At 38.5% G+C, this 21,692-nt stretch overlaps 1 protein-coding gene across 6 annotated transcripts in view; it reads left to right on the forward strand.

The window, feature by feature from the left end:
• Window positions 1-12,178: 12,178 nt before the first annotated feature.
• The window catches only part of LOC149152081 (mitochondrial carrier protein CoAc2-like), a 46,619-nt gene continuing 37,105 nt past the window's right edge, over window positions 12,179-21,692 (forward strand). For 4 of the 6 annotated variants that reach the window (XR_016262884.1, XR_016262880.1, XM_089440724.1 and 1 more), the window contains exon 1: window positions 12,179-12,723. Coding sequence is in view for 1 of the 6 variants with exons in the window: in XM_089440727.1 (XP_089296853.1) it covers window positions 12,623-12,723 (101 nt within the window). In the remaining 5 variants the exon portion in view is untranslated. Of the gene's footprint in view, window positions 12,728-21,692 lie in introns of all 6 variants that reach the window. The other 2 variants (XR_016262881.1, XM_089440725.1) reach the window with 1 other exon arrangement.

Consider the following 21,692-nt stretch of genomic DNA (forward strand, 5'->3'; position numbering starts at 1 on the left):
GTATGGCTCATAATGTTGCCGATCAATCTTCTGTTTCTTGTGCCATGGTTCTCCAATGTTCGGTATGCCGGTTGCTAATGAGACGGATTCTAGTGTAAGTGTGAAGGTGACACCGGCTAAGGTAGCTTGATCTCCATGTAAGTGCAGCACGAATAGACGAGCCAGTTCATGATGAAATTGAACACTACCCACCTTTTGACAAAACTCATAGCATGATTGATGCTGGAAACAAAACATAGCAAGAGGGCAGGCTTGCAATTCTGTAAGGGTGATTGGTTCTTCCAAAGGTGAGTCACTTTGGGTTTCCACTTCATAGTCCGATGAATGCTCAGATTCCATGACTGCTGTTTTTCAAACTGCCTTGGAGAAAAAGATACTGCTGTATGAAAACTGTTTAGACTGCTCTTTAGTGATGTATGCAAACTCTGCCACCAAAGGGGAAAACAAATAAAACAGGGACTGTTAGGAAGGGGAAATAATATCAAGGGATGGGAATTATTGGGAGAAATTTGTTAGGGAAATATGGGAGAGGGTTTGAGGGAATAGGGTTTATGGTTTGGAATTGTTGTATAGGGTTTGAGGTGTGAGGTTGGAGAATTTGGGACAGAGCATTTAGGAGAAGGGATTGATGAGCTTCGTGGGGTAGGAAATTATGGAATGATAAATACAAGGGAAGAATAGGAAGGAGAAGTGACAACTTTGGTAGCAAAACACTGATTTTGACACCCACAACAATTTTCCTTTGAGGCACGTTTGAAGTAGGGTTTGGATTTTTGTTTCAAACATTAACATCCATAAACCACCATCCCTTATCACAAAACTAGATAAAACATTGAGATGTCGACCCTACCTGGCGAATCCACGCAAATAAATGGAAATTTGAAGAAATTTGAAACGTTTTCGGGCTTTCAGGTGTGTGCGCCGTGCTGCATACCCAACGCGCCGCGCTCTGCCAGTGCACCGCGCCCATTCAGATTTACACTAGAAATTTTCTCCCAGTGTGCCGCGCCACCTGCTCTGTGCGCCGCGCCAGCCAAATTTCCTCCAACTTCACCCAAATCGCTCACGAACTCAACCAATTTGCTTTGAGTGGCTTTCTCCTTGGTCTTGGCATGCAAATAACATTGATCTTCATGAAAATGTCTTTATAAAGACATGGATTTAATTTTTGACTCTTCAAAACCCAACTTTGTAATGTTTTGGAATTGGCACTTTTTCCATTTTAATACACTCTGTTTTTGAAATTTCCTTTTTGATTTTTTGACTGAAACAATGAAATTCTTGGCAATTTTTTGCAGGGATAGCTGACATGGAATTTGGCAAAGGAGAACAGGGCTGCGCCTGAAGAATTCAACAACTGAAAATTTTTAAAAATTATTACAAAGGAAAAAATGTTGACTTTTCTTCAAAACAGAGTTTTGAAGAACAGTCATAATCCATCCATATGATGATGAAATTCGCGAAATAAAAAACATATGTAGAACCTCCCTCTGGCCTGTTGGCATTATTAGACACTTTAACGACTCAATTTGTGAAACCCTAGACCTATGATTGACATGACTCTTTTCCCATTAAAAGATCAAACATTGATTGTCATGGACTTTAATAAACCTTGATGAAAAGACCTAAGCCAGCAGGTACAAGACATGAGGGAAATGAATGACAAAGCCCTTCCATTAGATTTATGGCATGCTCCTAGTGGAATGCAACTGAGTGAATCAAGTGAGACACCTAAAAATGAAATGCAAAAAGAGGTTTGATCTCTGATGGAGGGATGACCAGACCGACTCTAACAGAAGGTCTAGAAAACTTTGAGAAAGTAATTAAAAGATGTAAGAAAACACATGTTTCTCTTAGTACAATAAAATTCCATATGATGATGAAAGAAGGAAAAGTGTTGGGACATTTGCTTTCAGTTGCAGGAATTTGGGTTGATCCTGCCAAGGTAGAGGTAATATTAAATTTTCCTACACCTAAGACACCGATACAGGTGTGTAGTTTCATCAGTTATGTCGACTATTATAGACGTTTTATATAATTTTTTTCTAAAATAAAATTTCCACTTTTTCAATTGTTACCTAAGGATGTAGAGTTTGTGTGGATAGATGAATGCGAAACAACCTTTGTGAAAATCAAAGAACTAGTTTGTAATGCTCTGATATTACATGGTCCTGACTGGAAGCTCTTGTTTCATGTCTCTACAGATGCTTCTCATACAATAGTAGGGTCAGTCTTGGGACAATAGGAGGACAAGAAACCGTACACGATTTATTATGTCAGCAAGAATCTAACTCCTGTTGAACTGAACTATACGTTAATTGAAAAAGAGTGTTTGGTTGTTGTTTATGCTATTAATAAGTTTCAACATTACATTATAGGGTGTCCCACATTCGTCCACACTGATCATACAATCATCAGGTATCTGATGAATAAACTGATAACTCTTGGTCGTACTATGAGATGGTTATTATTAATTCAAGAATTTGATATTACCATTGTAGATAAGCCAGGGAAAGATAATGTAGTTGTAGATTTCCTGTCTAGGCTAGATACTAGTAATGAAGGTGCACCTGTAGAGGATAGTTTTCCCGATGGACATATTTTTGCAATTTCTACTCACACTCCGTGATATGCGGATTTTTCTAACTATCTTGCTACAAGAAAAGTACCTCAACACTTACCATACATAGATCAGTGAAGGATTATCCATCATAGTGCTCGCTATTCGTGGATAGAGGGATACCTATTTTATACATGACCTGATCAACAAAGTCGACACTGCATAGGTGAATATGACATCTATGATGTCCTGAAATCTGCTCATGATGGCCCCTGTGGAGGGAATTTTGCAAATAAGAGGACAAGTCATAAGGCATTACAGATGGGGTATTATTGGCCCTCTATTTTTCGTGATGCAAGAAAATATGTCTGAGGGTGCGATAGTTTCCAGTGGATGGAATAGTCTGGTCTGTCGAATGAGATGTCATTACAGCCTCAACTAGTTCTTGAGCCCTTTGAGAAATGGGATATCGATTTCGTTGGGCCATTCAATCCATCCTCACATTAGAAAGTCCACATTCTCGTCTCCACGAATTATGTGACAAAGTGGGTAGAGGCCAAGGATATTGTGAAAGCAACAAAACAAGTTGTCTGAGACTTCTTATTCGAAGAAATTTTCACTCGGTACAAAGATCCTAGAGAGATAGTTTCAGATGGAGGGGTGCAATTCACATCACATCTTATAGTAGGACTTATGAAGAAGTATGGAATCAATCACATGGTGACATATCCATATAATCCTCAGGTGAATGGTCAAGTCAAGAGTACAAATAAAGTGTTGGGAAATATCTTTATGAAGATTGTAGCAAACCATCGCCGAAACTAGGCTGAAAAATCTTCTTGAGGAACTTTGGGTGTATAGAACAACATGGCAGAACACAATAAGATTTTCAGTATATGAACTTGTCTATGGGAAATCCCCTTTGTTTCTGGTGGAATTCGAAATTAAGACACTCAGAAGAGTCATGAAGTAGGTTTGGATCTTTTAAAAGCCCAGAAACATTGACTGGAACAATTAAATGAGTTGGATGAAATTTGTTTGGTAGTTATCCATAACACTATTGCAATTCAACAACAACGAACTAAATGGAATGATAAATTTATCAAGAAAAAGGTGTTTCAAAGAGGAGATTGGGTGTTTCTCTATGACTCTCAGTTCATATATTTTAAAGGAAAAATCTTCTATAGATGGATGGTACCATATGAAGTTGACACAATGTTTGATAACGAGACTGTAAGACTTGTAACGATTGATGAGGCACATACTCCCCTGATTGTAAATGGACATCGCCTAAGATTGTATCACCGTCCAGTTTCCAAAGACTGCTTTATTAAACATCTCTCTAATAATTCTAGTTTTGAAATTGTTAGTCCAAATAATTCTTCCTTTGCACCTCTTGTTTAAATATATATATACAATAAAATGTTGCTACTACTCTATCATTATTTTTCTTGCAGGTAATTTGCTGGGGTTGTTACTCCACTAGTGTTGTTACTCCTCTGGTGTTGTTACTCTACGGATGTTGATTTCGTCTAAGTACTTCAGTGGTGCTATTACTCCTCCGGTGTTCTTACTCCTCTGGTGTTGTTACTCCACTAGTGTTGTTACTCCTCTGGTGTTGTTACTCTGTGAATATTGATTTTGTATAAGTACTTCACTGGTGTTGTTACTCCGCTGGTGTTGTTACTCCTCTGTTGTTGTTACTCTACGGATGTTGATTTCGTCTAAGTACTTCAATGGTTATGTTACTCCTCTGGTGTTGTTACTCTACAGATGTTGATTTTGTCTATAAGTACACTGGTGTTGTTACCCCTCTGGTGCTATTACTCTACAGATGCTGATTTTGTCTAAGTACACTGGTGTTGTTACTTCTCTAGTGTTGTCACTTCGTTCATCGCGATTGTCTAAGTCCACTAGTGTTGTTACTCCTACGGTGTTGTTACTCCTCTGGTGTTGTTACTCCTCTGGTGTTGTTACTCCTCCAGTGTTATTACTCCTCTAGTGTTGTTACTCCATCAAGGTAAGTCATCAGGTACGTTCCCAACTGACTTCATGGATTTGATTGACATTTCACCTATGACATAACTAGACATGACCATGGATGGTCATCCCTTAGTTGGGGGGAGGTATTGTATTAATGTTAGACATGTCGTATTTAATACCAATGATGATCCACAGTTTTTTCTGTTGAACCTCGCGCCAACTCATACATTCCACATCATCATTCTGATCCCAACCATACCTTATACATTTATCCATACACATTAGAAATTGAACTACGTACGAATGCATTGAATTATGGTCCTTTACAATGCGTTGTAATAATTACCATTATTTACCATAATCCACCATGGATTTTTCCCATAATATCCACTCGGATTTCCCTTTCATCGTATCCTTTACAACCATAATCCTTGTCATTGCACCTTTACCAACTAATTCTCTCCTTAACAATTTTGTTGCTACTCCGAGTGCTACTACAGTGCAACTTGCAGAATGGGTGGGCAAGTTGTTAAACATGAACTTGAATACATAACGTAGGTCCAATGCCATCTGGATGTATGGCATGTTTTTCAAGATGCGGAATGGCATACCTATTTTGAGAGGTACAGGGATTCGATGAAGCTGTTACAGTCGAATTCGAATTGAACTTGGACGAGAATTATTCTAGAGTCCGTGGGTTGGACATTCCTGTCATGGAGGAAATTATCTCGACTGTTAGCAGGTTGCCACAAGGTGGGTAGAAATGGTTCGCCCAGAAATCGCCCTAACCAGAATTTCCAGAATTATTCTTGCAGGAAAAAGAAACCATGGTTCAAAGGGGAAGGGGATAGGATCGAAAATCCTTGTCACATCCATGGGCCAATTTCATGTACTTTGTGGTGCGAAGCATTACTTGTCAAGGTCATCTTGCTACCTTGTTCAAATACCATTTTAAAATCATTGCCTTCCTTCGGTTCCGTCGTGTGCATTCTATGGATATGCCATATTTCTTATGGAATAGCCTTGAGTTAATGGCATGATTTGCTCATTGGTCACATGAACCATTGGCAGTCCTCACAAACCATGGTCTTGTGAGATTGCTGCTAGTGCATGCCCTATCACAGACTTCCGTGGCTTGGCCACAATTCACTGAATTAGCAGAAGAGGAACTTGCGGCCATGATCCTGGAAAGAGGGGAAGAGGAATTAGTGGTAGAGGAAGAAGTCATAGATGATTCTATTACACAAGAACTAGCATTGATTGTTGAACAATTGGAAGAATCGACGACAGAGAAGGTTGCAACAGAATCACCAATAGAGGAAGGGGCCACATACGATGATGTTACACAGGAACCAACATTGACCGCTGACCTAGAAGAAGAAGTAATGGAGGTAGAAGGGGGTACAGGTGACGATGTTACACAAGAACCAAAATCAGCCAAGAAAATGATGGAAGAATTGCTAGCAGTGGAAGAAAATGTAGGCGATGTTGTTACACAAGAACCAGCGTCGCTTGCAAAAATAATGGAGATACCAGTGGAAGAAGTGGAAGTCATAGTTGACGTTGTTACATAAGAACCAAAGTCAACTTTTGAGCAAGCGGCCGAAATGGAAAAACAAGTGGCATAGGAAGAAAAGGAGAAAGAAAGTGCATAAGAACTAGGGGAAGGAGAGGGAATTGAAACAACAAATGTAGAAAGGATGGAAATCGAGGAGAATATCCCTCGTTCTCCGCTTTCCACCTCCTTGCCAAGAGGGTCAAGGAAATTTCGCAACCCTAGACACTTGATGAAAGAAAATATCTCTCCCCCAATACTAAAATTTGTAGGGACAGCTAAGGGCACCATCGTCGACACTATCACACAAGAACCAATGTTGATTGGTGGAAAATTTGGATAAATTGAAGGACTGGGGGTCAACACTGTTACACAAGAACCAGTGTCAACCGAGGGGCAAGTTGAAGAAACTATGGATGATGTTGTTCGCAAAAACTTGTTGGAAGAAAATGATGATATGGGTGTCAACTCGCAATGGTCAGAACCAATTTTTGAGAAAATGGAGGAATATAATAAGGCGACAGAGAAACCACCAGAAAAAGGTGCTGAAAATGTTACTCTGTAGGGGCCTGCAGAGGCTCTAGAGTCATGTAGGGAAGATGTGGAGGTTCCAAGAACTTTGGAAGAAGATGTTGGGGCCACCCCACGAGTTGAGGAGAAGAAAGAGGAAATAAGGATGAAACAGGAACAAGTTGACGGGTTTCCTGACATCAACCCACCAAATCCAACACCGGCCACGAGACCAGTGTAGGAGGTCATTATCAAGTAAGAATTTATTGAACAATGCACAAAAAGAAGGGCCCCCATCCAACAAAGGTATCAGCTGCAATTTAAAGAAAATATGCAATTAAAATTGGAGATTATCAAGTTAAGGAAGCATGTGTTACACTTACGGAGATGGGTTAGTAAGCATAAGAGGAATTTTGGTCAGGTTGTTGTGAATCTTGGAGTCGAAAACACATCAACAACAGTACAGAACGAACCATTTTTACATTTGTTTGAGTCACGAGAATTCTTGTTCATCGCTGAAATTCAGAAATGGCACGCTACCACATCTCGCCTTCAGTGGGGGTCTATCTCTTTGGAATCACACTAGGAAGGAGTGAGAGTAATTTGAGAACACGACACAAGAGTAGTGACTGATTACATGACCTAGATGGAGAAAGCTAAGTAGAAATAGGAAAAGAAGAAGAAAAGGATTGAGGAACTAGAAGAACAAGTGCAACTACTGAAGCTTGAGAAAGATGAAATGTTTTCTCTAGCGCAACAATTAATGGCATGTCGACGTCCTGCTCATAGTTATGCTTTGTTCTTCCATGAACATACATTTTCAGGAGATAAGCCACGAAATCGAAGATCTGATACACTTTCCGCAGATCGTGATGGGTCACAATATCCTGAACCAACACTTGCTGTGAAAACTCTACATGCATGATTATTTTTTGGGGACCGATTAATCGCTCAATTTGGTGCCATATGTGGGGGGGTATTTAGTTGAGATCCTTCACCTCCTTCACGATTAACCATGCTAAGTGGAAGAAAGCCTTCGACGCGTTCGAAGAGAACCAAGAGAACAAGACACTTGTAGTTCGAGCAGAGCATTGTTAGGCTATGAATATTTTTAATAAACATCATACCTTCTTGGGAATAGAAGGATGAAATGGTTCGATGTTGGAATGCAGAAGTGGTGCATTGACATGTGTACAATGCAAATTTTTACTTGTCAGGAGGATGCCCAGGCTAACTATCAAAAACGATGGGTGTTTTCATCAACTGCAGTAAGGATACACGAACCTTTTTGGGCCCCTAATTCTTTTCGGGCTTTGGACGGAATACCATGATATTTCTCATATATTCAGACCTGTGGGACCCAATGGATGGATCTGAGTTTTCCCTTTATTTGGTTTTCATCTAAGTAGTACACACCAGCTTACGTGGTACACAAGGATTGGTGGAAGGAATTCCTTCACATAGATGGATACAAGGTTCACGAGACATAAATGATTGTGAAATATGACCTTGCACAACTCCATGTTGACTACAGTGACTCTGACAAAGATCTACGCAGGAGACGAGTTGCGTGAGGACATGCAAATGTTGGTTGTTAATTTTGCCTACTTTTTACCCACCTTTTTATCCCTTTCCTGTACTCATTTCATGCCTTGTTGGTCAATTTGTATTCTAAATAGTGAAGGTACACCTATTTTCATGCATTTGTGAATTCTTAATTAATGAAGCATAGTCATAGGGGATTAGTACCTAAAGTGACTTTCTAGCTTAAGTTTTCATGCATATTTAGAGGAATGATGATCAAAGGCATGATTCAGCGTATGATGAATATTGAGCTGGAAAATTTATCTTTGGATATCAGGTGCAATGGTGGTTCAACCTATTGACCAGCACAAGTGCTATCTTTGTATTATGTTATACCTCAAGAATCACTATGTATTTGCAAGCAAACAACTGTCGTAATCTTAGGCACTGCTAATTGTTAGTGAAATGTATAAGTAGTGATTACGGGGTTGGGAAAGCCACCACTAGGAGATATGAGATATTTCTGAGCTATAACATTAGACTTCTATAATGATATTTTGATTAATACAATTGCTGATCATTTGAGTATTTTATAGATCTTGATCTTGCCTCAAAATTGATCAGGGAGTTGGGCCCACTCTCCTGACCAGGCACTGTTGGATTAGATGTGTGCGTAGGTTTATTTTCTACTATGTTATCTCTTTGTTATGTTATGATTTCAATGTGTTGTTGTGAGTCTTAACTTGTTGTTACTCTTATTGTTGTTACAATTATAACTTTATGTTACACATCGTTATGTTATGATTACATGTTCAATGTTGGGTAGGGAAACTGTGGCCTGCATGATAGCTCGTAAATAATCAATCGAGCCTTAGGTTAACAATTAATGTGGAATTGGGTGAATTGCATGATTCATATCTGAATACCAACACTAATCTGGTGAGAAGGATCGAATTATTGACACCCATGTTTGAAGAATCAGGGAAATTAAGGATCCCCTGCCTAAGGGTAATACCTTATAGGCATTACCATCTTGGAACTCGTCTCTCAAGCATGTTGCGTATATCCTCAAGTTTGGCCATGAGGGTAGCAAGTTTTTCATGGTATTCTCACTCCTCTGCCTTTAATTTTTGTTAATATTGAAATCCGTCTTTAGAACTTGAAATTAAACTTACTTGGATTTCAGCAAGAGACATTAAACACTTGGTAATGAATCCTTAAAAGACCACCTTCTATTTCAAACACTTCACATTAAGGTTCTCTGGGTTATCATCATCTTTTCTCTAAGAAACTATGATTATCCTATAGCTCTCAGCACTTTGCGGTGGTTCAGAATGATGAATTACCAATCTCCAAAGGACAAAATGAACAAACATAATTTACATGTCAAGTCTTGATTCTGAGCCCATTTGTCGTATTCTAGAGAAAGGCACCATGTACCATCACACCAGCCACCTGTGCCTTTGTGCTACCCTCACCCAGGCTTCCAATACTACTAATATCAAGGATTTCCCATGTAATTACAAGTTTTTCAATGAAATAATAGTTTCTAATACTTGATCCCATGACATGGTCTACAAGTGATGTTTTTAGTACAAATGTTAAATGGATCACTTACAATGGGAATGCAATCATATCCTGCATCATAATTTAAACAATCTTTAGAGAACTAAAGGAAAATTATTGAGTCATGGGAACTAACTATTAAGACCCATATCCAACCACTAAGACAAAGTTCTCTTGAAAGTTTGAGGTCCAACTACAGAACAAAACCTACTAGTCAAGTAAGTGGTCCTGCTCTAATGGAATTGGAAGGCCCCAATATTTAGATATCGACAAACTGAATGAATTTTGAAGCCTATGCAGAGCTAAGGAAAGAGAAGTGGTTGGTCTTGTGGAGATACCTCTTCTAATAATGGCATTCCTAATCACCACGTCTTGGAAGCACTGGCATGAATGCCATATTTATTAGGACTATAAACATGTGCAAGAACCTTGAGATGGTCTGCTTCTACCCCAACTCATTTTCTTAATTTTTATGCATTTGTTGACTATTATGTATAATCAGGGTCACCATATTCTTAGATTGTTCCATAATTTGAATCTGATTGCTTGAAAGAATCAAATTTTCCATAATCTAAGTCCATTCAGACTACCACACAACATTGTCATAGTCTAATTCCAACATAGAAGAAAAAAAATTGTCATGAACTTATATATTTAATGCAAACTAGCTTAACTTTGTATTACTCTTTCTGCCACAGATTAAGATAGAAATGAGAGGGGCAAAAGTAAGGCCAAAAGTAAGGATTAATGCAACAGATATTTAATGAAGATGAGAGTTGCATCCTTTACATTTTTTTCTTGATTTTGCAAGATTTTTCTCACCATTTCTCTCCACCACCATAAAATGTCCCTTCACCCTCTACTGTTAGGTCATCTACTTCCTTAAAATGAAGCCATTGCCTTCTATTTAATCCATCCCAAACCCTGGGATCTACAGGGGCAATGATTGTTCCAGACACCTAGAGAAATCAAATTGCATAGGAAAACAATATGAATTGGACACATATCAAAATTTAAATTCCATCTAAGAACTCTATACAAAAAAAGAGTGCACCTGCATAGTCAAGGTGGATTTGTAGGGACCAGAGAATTTGATGGGCTTCACAAGATACCTCTTTCCATGGGGTACAAGGAAAATTGCAAGAGCCGATGAAGAAGCCTTTCTCCATGCATTCTTAAATTCCTCAAACACACCACTCATCATAATTCACTAGTATTCTGGAACAAAGTGCTCCATACCAAATCCAACCATGATGCCAAAAGACAAATATTTTACTACAGATCAAATTTATGAGGCCATTGACTATTTATACTAAAAATGTTATGGGCACCCAATCATTTATTTCAAAATAAAAAGTGTCTTCATTATTGAACTAGCGTGCCAAATCATTGGTTTGAGCTAATGGGGTACATGTTTCTTTTCCAGTTGATAATGCCCAGAGTTGTCCTTGATTATTTCTGTGCACACAGATTGAAAGTGGGTCACCCTCAATGTGGGTTTTCTTGCATTGACCACCTAAAATTGCAAAAATAATAGGAATGCACTTAACAAACTACACTTCTCCATTCTGATTCTTTTATAACACACAATTTATATGACAAATGAATCAAGAATAGGAGTAACTGTGGAGCTCCAAGTTCTATATGCCTTTAATGGCATCAAGTAATTATCAAGAACAAGAAACTTTGGAGTCATAGGGATTGTATAACATATATATATATATATATATATATATATATATAAATATATAAACATACACATAATAATCATGGCATGTTAGGATGGAATAACTCTTAGAGAAAGAAAAGGATGGGATGCCTGGAACTAGATACCACAAGAAAATTCTCGATAGACGTAAAGTTATTATGAAGAACAATGGCATGCATAAATATATGATCACAAACATTGAGTGGGAGTCTAGGAAAAAAATATCGATGGGAATAAAGTTATGAAATTCAATGAGAAATGGAATGAAATATTTAAAATGGGAGATGAAGATAGAGAAAAAATGGAAGAAGTCACTAATTCACTCAAAGAAGTGGTTATCTTCTTAAAAAGTCAAGATGTCGCATAAAAAAAAGGACAGGAATAAGATATAAAGAAATATACTTACAAGAGGTTACTTCCCCCCATTATTTATGTAGGAGAAAAATTGTAAATGTGTAGAGTCTAGACGTCTCAATCCATTCCAAAAAAGGCTATATGATTGGATTTTCCTATTAACCATTGTTAATTTAACATTTATCAGTACAAGTTATAATGTTTTAAAATTTTATGTAATTTTTTAGAGAGCATAATTTATAACTTGAATGGTAGGCACTAAGCTTCCATGCAATACTTGTTTTAAATGAATTGTTAATTTTACATTCAGTACATTTACATATAATCCAAATTTAACCTCTTCCTCTAACCTCTTCCTCTTTAGTAGTTAAAAAGGTTAAATAGAGAGAGTGAGCATTATTTCTCCAAAGCCGCGAACACTAAACCTCCCCATTACATATCCCCATTACATAGAGAGTTTGATAGCTTGAAAACTTCCACCCTAATATGTTCCTTGTGAGCAACAATCTCACATTCAAAACTCTGATGGAGGGTATGCTATAAAGCATTGTAAAAATAAGAATGAGCTTGCATCCGAAGGCCACGAAATCTCTCAGGAAATAACTCGCATAGTCCTCACAGAGCACGATGCTATGTTGGGGATTGGCCTCGTAGTAATCCTTGTAAGAACATGGTTCAAATTCTAGTCTCATTTGAAATCCCTTCAAAGCTTACCGCATATGCCCATCCCACCAATAGCAGGCTTGAGGTCACTCCTCCCACCTACGTAAGACAATGGAAGCAATAGTGAGAATTGAACCTGCAACCCATAACAGCCGAGCCCTTGGTTATAGTCACAAGAAAGGTTTGGCCCACTACCTCTATGGAGAGCGATAGGAGGAATGAGGGTGAGGGCATGCTGATGATGCACAATTCAAGAGGCAAGGTCGTGGTCTTTGACAAGAAACTGAATATAAATTTTGTGTGAGTACGTTATTTTGTCCATTTTTTTTCTTTAAATTCAAATTTTATTTTGAGTTTTGTGGTTTGGGATTGAATCTTGAGTCTTTTTCTTCGGGATTCGAGCCCATCACCTCTGTTGGCACTGTGGAAACCCCAATTTGAATTTAACCAAAGAATAAAAACCATTTTTGCATAATTATTTTGTTCTTATAGTTCAAATTGATGACCTCTGGTGGGTGTCCAGAACCTCGAAGGTGGAGGGGAGTTTGGTGTTAGAGCATACTACTTAAATTGTGAAATTCAATCCATGTATTCATTGTGACTTAATTGACATATGTATGTAAGCTACAACAAAATTAGGATGGCTTGCATTGATACGATATGTTTAGTTCCACTAAATTAAATGTTAAAAAAACAATAATTTGGGTATTTTTATTAAAAAATTATGGGTTGACTCGTCTTATTTTTGGTGATTTCTATGGGTTTGTGGCTTTAACAGCCAAAATTTTAGGTCTATTGTTTTTGTTGTTGTTAAACATGCTTTGAATTTTTATTGATAACATATACACAACTAGCATAATTAAAAAAGGGTAGGGTAACAATCGTCACGGTAGGTCATTTTTCCAAAGAGGTTGAAACTAATTTCCCTAAAGGATTCAAAATCAAATATCAGAGAAAGCTTGATAAACAAGGATATGGATGCTATCGTAGGCAACTAAGGTTCTCAAGGAGAGACACATTAAGAAGATAGTTTGACCGCGACATGCATGGCTTACAACCCACTTAAGAGATGCTAAAAAAAGGTCAGTGGTCAAACAAAGTAATTTTTATTAATAGTCGAACATGCATGAAGCCTTGACAGTCAATTGTGGAGACGTTTTGATTCTAGAGCATGTCCCCAATTAAGCTTCTTTAATGTTATTTTTCTAAAATTAAGATCATTCCTTCCATAGACATTATGGTTGTATATACCTAAGATGGACCACAGACTGAACTAGGCCTCCCAATCTTCAGGGCTCTAATAGTGAGGAAGAAATAAGACCTTCTTTAATTATGGCTCAACCACGTTGAAGTCCCCACAAATCAGCCAGTTGGAATCTGATAGGTTTTCAATTATTCAATGGAAAAAAATTACACATTCCAATGCATCATTTGGAGCATAGATGTTGGCAACCCCTAACATATGTCCATCCAATTGTAACAAAACCTTGGCCAATGTTTAGATAGGATATGTGCCCTAGTATGTAACATAGGTAGCAAGTGTGGTTGACAACAACATTGCTAAAGCACTTTTCCCTTCCGAGGATCAGATCTATATGCCTTGGCACTAGATAAAATGAAATTAAGTGAAGTCTTGAGAAAAAATCTTGTCACTTTCACTTCTTACATATAGACTATGTCTAAGCTATGAATAAATTGGCATAATCAATAGACTATGTCCTTTCTATTAGCATCTAAAACATCCCAAACATTCTCCAAGAAGGCTCAATTTGGGGGTGAAAGATACATACCAACCCTAGTATTGTTGTCATATTGGTATCCACCCCATTTGACTATTTTAGCATCCTAGATCAATTAAAGGTTAGAGTTTGTGAGGAAGAGAAAATATTCTCAATGCCTTAAGTTTACTAAGTGACACCTTTCCTTTCTATGTTGTATCCCCTATCCATCATAGGTGATGGTGGCCTATTTGGCGTGCCTGTGTTAAAATGTGTTTGAGAACTTTGCAAACTAGGGGTAGGTGGATCTGTTCTACTTGTTTGTGTTGGCATTATGTTTCAGGAATGGCTATATATGTTACAGATGTTGTACTTGATGGCAACTCCCATGGCAAGGCTCTCTTTTTATTGAAAATAAAGAAGGACGCAGGAAATCAGTTCAGAAGATGCGTACCCGCAGGTACACCATGCAGAAGCCGCGTCCAGAGACGCAGGCCAGACATTCAGGAGGTGCGTCCACCCAGTGCACACATTTTAAGGCAGAGAAAAGCACACGTGGGGGTTTCTTGTGTTTTACTCTTGGTATCTAGCCAACGGTATTGTGTTATTATGGTGTCGGCTCGTGGTATTGTTCCATGATTTGAGGAGGAGCTTGCCTATATAAAGCAAAGGAGATCATTTGGTTTGTGTATGTCTTTGGTTGAATATCTTATGAGGGCTAGATCTGGTCTAGATCTAAAGAAGGCGAATCTACTGAAGGACTGAGATCTCTTTGGCGCATGATCAGATCTGTAGATCTGACTGTTTGGGTTACACTTAAAGTCTTGAGATCACTCATACCCGAAGGTACACAGGTACAGTGAAGGGAACAGTGCACCGGGACGCAGTGCAGTAGGACGAGACATGCGTGGGGACGCAGGGCAGAGTAAGATTCAGGTGCGTCCGGGACGCAGTGCAGTGACAGGCGAACTGCGTGGAGACGCAGAGCAGAATAAGGTTCAGGTGCGTCCCTGCAGTAAAAGGACGCGGCGCGATAGTATCTCTGGGTGCGTCCCTGCAGCGAAGTACGCGGCGCGATAGTGTTTTTGGGTGCGTCCCTACAGCAACAGGATGCAGTACAGTTGAGGGAACAGTGCGTGGGCATGCAGCACAGCAGAAGGATCTCTGCGGGTAGACGCAGGAGAGCAGAAGGTGAACTGCGTCTCGACGCAGGTCACAGAAGGGAAAGTTGCGTCTCTGTATTAAGATGTTCTGTTGATTGAATTTCTCTGTTGATAAGGTGTTCTGGGTTAGTTCTGTTATTGCTGATCTGATATCTGTAGTGGACTGTAACTGATATGTACTTGGTGATCATTTGATGCTTTATGAAAAGAAGTAGGGGGTTGTAGCTCCCTTCCAGGAGAGATTGGAAAACGAGAGAGAGTTGTAGCTCTCTGCAGGTTGCAGCCTGCGTACTGGTAAAGGACTGCACCAGTACAAAACCATTGTAAAAGAAGTTTCTAATTTGAAAGAAGATAGAGACATATTGCAGCAGGTGGTTTTCACCCACATTGGGTTTCCACCTTACATCTTGTGTTCTTTGGTGTGACTATCTGTTTTTCTTTGTTCATGCTCATTATTTTATGGTACTGACATGCATAAATAATTCAAAGAACAAATAAGGACGATTTGCAAAAGAATTAGATAATACTGATTCACCCCCCCCCTCTCAGTATTATTTCCAACAGTTTGTTACTTAGGGTTTGGTGGTTGGAGGAGCTTGATTCTCTTGGGGGACTGGGTGTCAATGGTGTCTGGGGCACTCCTAGATGTAAGAAGGCAACAATATCAAGACTTTAGTAGCAAAAAAAAGTATTCATATTGTTAAATCCTCTACTTGAATGTTGATAATTTTTCATTCGACATATTTTTTTTCCCAAGCATTAAGAGCAAAATCAATAAGTAGAACATATAATCATTGCTTCCACTAAGGATCACATTGTGCTTCAACCAAGGAAACTGATATGATACCCCACAAACATGTTGAGCAATGCTAGCTAGGATTTAAATTAGTTTGGCCTAGGCATTATCACTGTGAGTCACAACCACTAGGGCTACCCCTTATGGGCATGGCATTCAACAGATTGATTTGCATACAAATGCACTATACCATCTTAGCTAAGATGTATTTTCAAGCCTATGGAAGACAAATTTGCATATGGGATGAGCTATCCTTTCCTAGAAATGCCAAAGTTGTATTAGCAACCTGGCCCAAATTCTTCTAGATCAAAAAATTAACTCAACAGATTTTTCTATTGAAATTTTTCAATTCAGTGAGAAAACAATCCCATAGTGTTTTGACAGAGCTCAACATCGTAACTTTCACGAAGATATGGGTGGAAATTTAATGTAACAAAATATCCTAATTAAACCTAGTTAGGTGGTCATCACTTGTTAATCACTTCTCGCTCTAGACCCTTGTACTTAATAATTTCTTTCTTTTTAATAAAGACGAGTAGGGGATGTATTAAATCCACTCCCGGAAAGTGGCCATAAAACTGGGAGATGATTACAAATATTCCATAGGACTCACATCTACTGGAAGATACAAATTAATTCCTTCCTTACATACTAAGATTTGGTCAGACAAACCTTTAGAGGAGTGCATCCCCGTTTTGCCACTATTGCTATAGATTTTGCAAAACTGCCGAGAAAATAATTTCACTTTAAAAAACAGGCTCATTCAAGATTTTTAGAATGGATAGGCATAGAGGTATTCTTAATTCATGAATTATGAGATGGAAATGGTTTCCTCTAGCCATGCTACTCGCCAAGTCATTCATCTGACTGTTGGTTTGAGAGTCTGCAAACTTACAACGTAAAGCCTTCCCACTCTTATTTCGCTTGCCCATTTTCTTCTTCATTGTTTGACCTTCAACGGCTAGAGTCAAGGATGCGCCATCTTGGGTATGGATAGTCCATAGGAAAGACTGTAAGGAAAGTGAGGGTCTGGAGTCAGGATCAGTGATTGATTTCTTGAAATTATAGGCACTAGTGAGATCCTTTTGGTTTGTGGAAAAATTTCGCCTGACAGAGAAAAGAATCCATTGCTGAGATTGAAATTTCCTAGAGGGGACACTATGTATGTTGAGTTTGGAGCTCTAGGATTTCATCACTTTTGAGGGACTGAGAAAAAAGCGAGTAGAATCCAAAAGCCAAAATATGATCTCTAGCAGAGACAGATACGAGGAAAGACCTTGCAAATGACAAACCCCCTTAAAAACTAAGGCTTGTCTTATATAGCTTGTAGTCTTCTTTATCCATATTTTGTAGTCTTCTATCCCATAACATCGTTGATGAGAGGTTTGAGTAGTTAATAAAACAAGAAACAAATTGGAAACTGAATATAACAACATAGGTAATAATTCAGGATTTACATGGTAAAACCCTAACAGAGTGTCAAGGAAACATCCATGGGGCAAGGGATTGGAATCTCTATTCAATCAATAAATGATTCTCCTTACAATAGTTCGGGCATTCATCAGTTTTATATGAGCCTCCTCAGTTACATAACCGATGTTTCGATATAAAACTAACTTGTTAATAACTAATACATTTTACCCAAATTTACATAATTAGTTGTCAATTTCCAACAAACTCCACCTTGACAACAATTTTCCTAATCCCTTGCCCATGCCCATTCATCATCTTTTCTGCAAGCCAAGAGAAGCTAAACACCATCGCAGCTTCTCTACTGTAACTGGCTTTGTGAATATGTCTGCACAATTCTCTCGTGTATGGACCTTTTGAAGAGCTACTTTTCCGCCATCGATCACATGTCTCAGAAAATGATACCTTACATCAATGTGCTTGGTTCTGCTATGATAAGCAGGATTTGTAGCCAAGTGAATAGCACTTTGACTGTCACAAAGTACATTCACTTTCTCCTGCATCCTTCCAATCTCATCAAGTAGACCCTTTAACCAGATTACTTCTTTATTGGCATTTGAAGCAGCTATATGTTCTGCTTCAGTAGTGGATAATGCAATTGTTTCTTGAAGCTTTGACATCCAACTAATTGCTCCACCTGCAAGAGGAAAGACATAACCTGTAGTAGATCTTGTTTTGTCCAAATCACCTGCATAATTAGCATCTACATATTCGCAGACTGATCCTTTACTACCATTAAAGATGATGCAATGGTCACTTGTGCCTCTTAGATATCGAAGCACCCATTTCACTGCTCGCCAATGTTCTTCACCTGTATTTGCCATGAACCTACTGACAACTCCAACTGCATGTGAAATGTCAGGTCTTGTAGATACCATCGCATACATTAAGTTGCCTACAACATTTGCATATGGTACATGAGACATATACTGCTTTTCTTCATCAGTTCTAGGACTCAAAACCAATCAAAGCTTAAAATGGGAAGCTAATGGAACATTAATAGGTTTCACATTGTTCATATAGAACTTTCAAGTACTTTCTCCACATACTTCTGCTGTGATAACCAAAGCTTACCATTTTTCCTGTCTCTGTGTATCTCCATGCCCAAGATATGTTTTGTTGCTCCAAGATCCTTCATATCAAATGTCCTAGAAAGATGAGCCTTTAACCTGTTGATCTCTTCCATTCTTTTGTTTGCAATAAGCATATCGTCAACATACAAAGCTAAGATAATGAATATGCCATTGAAACTCTTGAAGTATACACAATGATCATACTCACTTATAAATTTCTGGCTCACCATGAAGGAGTCAAACTTCTTGTACCATTTTCTGGGAGACTGCCTCAGACCATACAATGATTTCCTGAGCTTGCAAACTAATCTTCTACTGCGACCTTGTACAAAACCTTCTGGTTGTTCCATATATAACTCTTCATTCAAATCACCATGTAGAAAAGTTGTTTTAACATCTAACTGTTCTAACTCAAGGTTAAGTAATGCAGTTAGTGCCAACACAGTATGAATAGAAACAAGTTTTACAACTGGTGAAAAAATCTCATGAAAGTCGATACCTTCAACCTGAGAATACCCTTTTGCTACCAGTCTCGCCTTATACCTTTCGATACTTCCATCAACTTTTTGTTTCAGTTTGAAGACCCATTTGCATCCAACAACACTTCTCCCTTCAAGAAGTTCTAGAAGATCCCAGGTATTGTTTTTGGCTAAGTGTCGTCCAGATAAGTCGTTCTTGTGGACAAGATTGACCTCCTTAGTATCTAATGATATCTAGCGACAAGCAAACCAAACAAATTCTATCTTTCTCTAAATATGCAATTTATAGATAAAGGCGAACAAGTGTTTTAGGCCTACCTTGGGTCCAGTGAAAGTTTGTAGAAGCCACACTCCGTTGATCCAAATGAGCTTCCTTGTAAAGAATCTGCAAACACAAACAAGCACACACATTAAATAGCACCTGAAAAGCCAATATAATAAAGCATACTTATCATGATGATCAAGGAATTCATGAAACAAATCACATAAGACAATTTGTTGAGAAAAATGAATTTGATTGTATTAACTTTAATCAAAGAAGAATTTTACAACTTTAGTGCCTTGATGCTGTACAAGCTCCTCCCAGGGTCCAGCAAGAATCTCCTCTACTTTGACAAGTTTCACTCTCTTCCCATTGAAGCCAAAAGGTATGTAATGTCTCCTCTCAAGCTTAACTAGGAAGTCTCAATTCCAACAGCATTTACCCTAAAAAATGTTCAGCTTCTAACCTCCCTAGCAACCAGCCCAATGCCTTAATTTATAGTGCAATGGAGGGAAGTTACTAGGTCCACCTTCAAAGGGATAAAGCCCTCCTTCAAAGGGATAAGCTCCTCTCATCAAGGGATTAGCTCCTTTAGTTTTGGGATGCATGAACCACCTAGGAGCGAACCATCCACGTCAAGATTCCTTCTAGAATCATCCAGAATTAACCACAAGTGAGTTTTTAAGAATAAAATTGCGCCTTTTTGACTTTCACAGGGGTCCGCACCCACTCCTTTAGAGACAGAGTGGGCAGGTCCGCAGGTAACATGACCATGGGGTGCGGGACCGCAGGTAACAGTAAGAGAAAGTGCGGAACCAGAGCTTTATTGATTTTTTAAGGACTTTCTCTCATTTTCAAAGCTTGACATGAAGAGCTGAGGTTTGAGACTTGCAAATAGTCATGGTGAATGAATGATGATAGACCCATACTGACTGCAAATAGTCATGGTGACAATATTTTGTGTAACAGATTGCCCCCTAAAGTGCGAAGTCTGTAGTAGATGAGGATTTCATTTATCATCTTAAGAAGAGTGAAGTACTTTATCATTTCGAGGATCATCTTGTGGAGAGCTCGGTTGGAACCTGTAAAAACATTCAATGCAAAATATAAATATGAGATCATATCATCGTTGAGGTAGGCATTCCCATACTCAGATCAAAATTGACTAGAAAACTAACTATTGCTCTGATATAGGAATGATCTTGTAATACATCACAAGTATAGACATATGTAGACACAGTATGGACGCAACCATCTGTTTATGAATAGTCCACTGTATAATGAATACAAAATTCCTCGTAGCTTGGATGGTGGAAACTAGATCTAGGGTCTTGATTTCTACATCTCGAAATAGTATGATGCTATCCATGTGAATGAATGTGTCGAAGTCAAACATGGTAGAAACCACTTGATTACTAGTCAATGATGTAAATTGTTAACAAGTGTGAGAGAAACCACCAGTAATGTCAATGGCTCTCAAAGTACTCAGTACAATCCATGAGATGTGAATAGATGTGCTGATGTCGAACATGTCACGGAATCCTTTGATTGAAGGTCAATGATGCAACCTATCGTCAAAGGCGAGAAACCTGCCATTGAGGCATGCAAATCCCAAGGTACTGACGATTTCTAGATCATCTTTCTAGATAATGAGCTGAAGTCGATAGAAATCGATCCGTCGTAGGTAAGCCCACAACACGAAATCATAGATCAAGTCTGAAGAAATATAGTTGCAAGGACTGACTCAGGGATGGTCAAGATGGATGACAGATATTTTGCAGATGAATGGTTTATTTGCACTAACCTCTTGAACACATAACGACACAACAGATGGTTCGATGACAATTGACCCAAAGTTAATACCCAGAAACTGGCTGAAGACTTTCAATATGGTTTGATCAATTGTTAGGAAAAGGATTTCCTAACCCAGGTGAATAAAAAGTGTCGTGTTCAAGAGTGGTTACAAAGTATGACAAACAGGCTCATATTCCTCTCTTTTCCCCCACCATTTCTGGCAAGTACCTCTTTATTTTTGACAAGCTTGAGGAGGATAACATTTGCTTGATTATAAGCTCATCCTTCGAATGAGTCCAACTTAGTTTAAATTCGAACCCTAAGAAGGAGTGGTCCATTCCTGTTTGTAATTGAACAGATCTTTTACTGTTAAATTTTAACGAGTCCAGTATAGGAGAAACTCGGCGTTTTTCAATTTTAGAGAGTCTGAAAAAACTTAAGAAAACTCCATGGTTGTCATTTTTCGTAAATTTGTGTCTCCCAAGCCCGAAAAAGTATAAAATAATACTTGAGA

Source organism: Pinus tabuliformis, chromosome 9 (genome assembly GCF_031772625.1).
Source record: "Pinus tabuliformis cultivar Carrire ecotype Pingquan chromosome 9, CPIR1, whole genome shotgun sequence".
NCBI lineage: Eukaryota > Viridiplantae > Streptophyta > Pinopsida > Pinales > Pinaceae > Pinus > Pinus tabuliformis.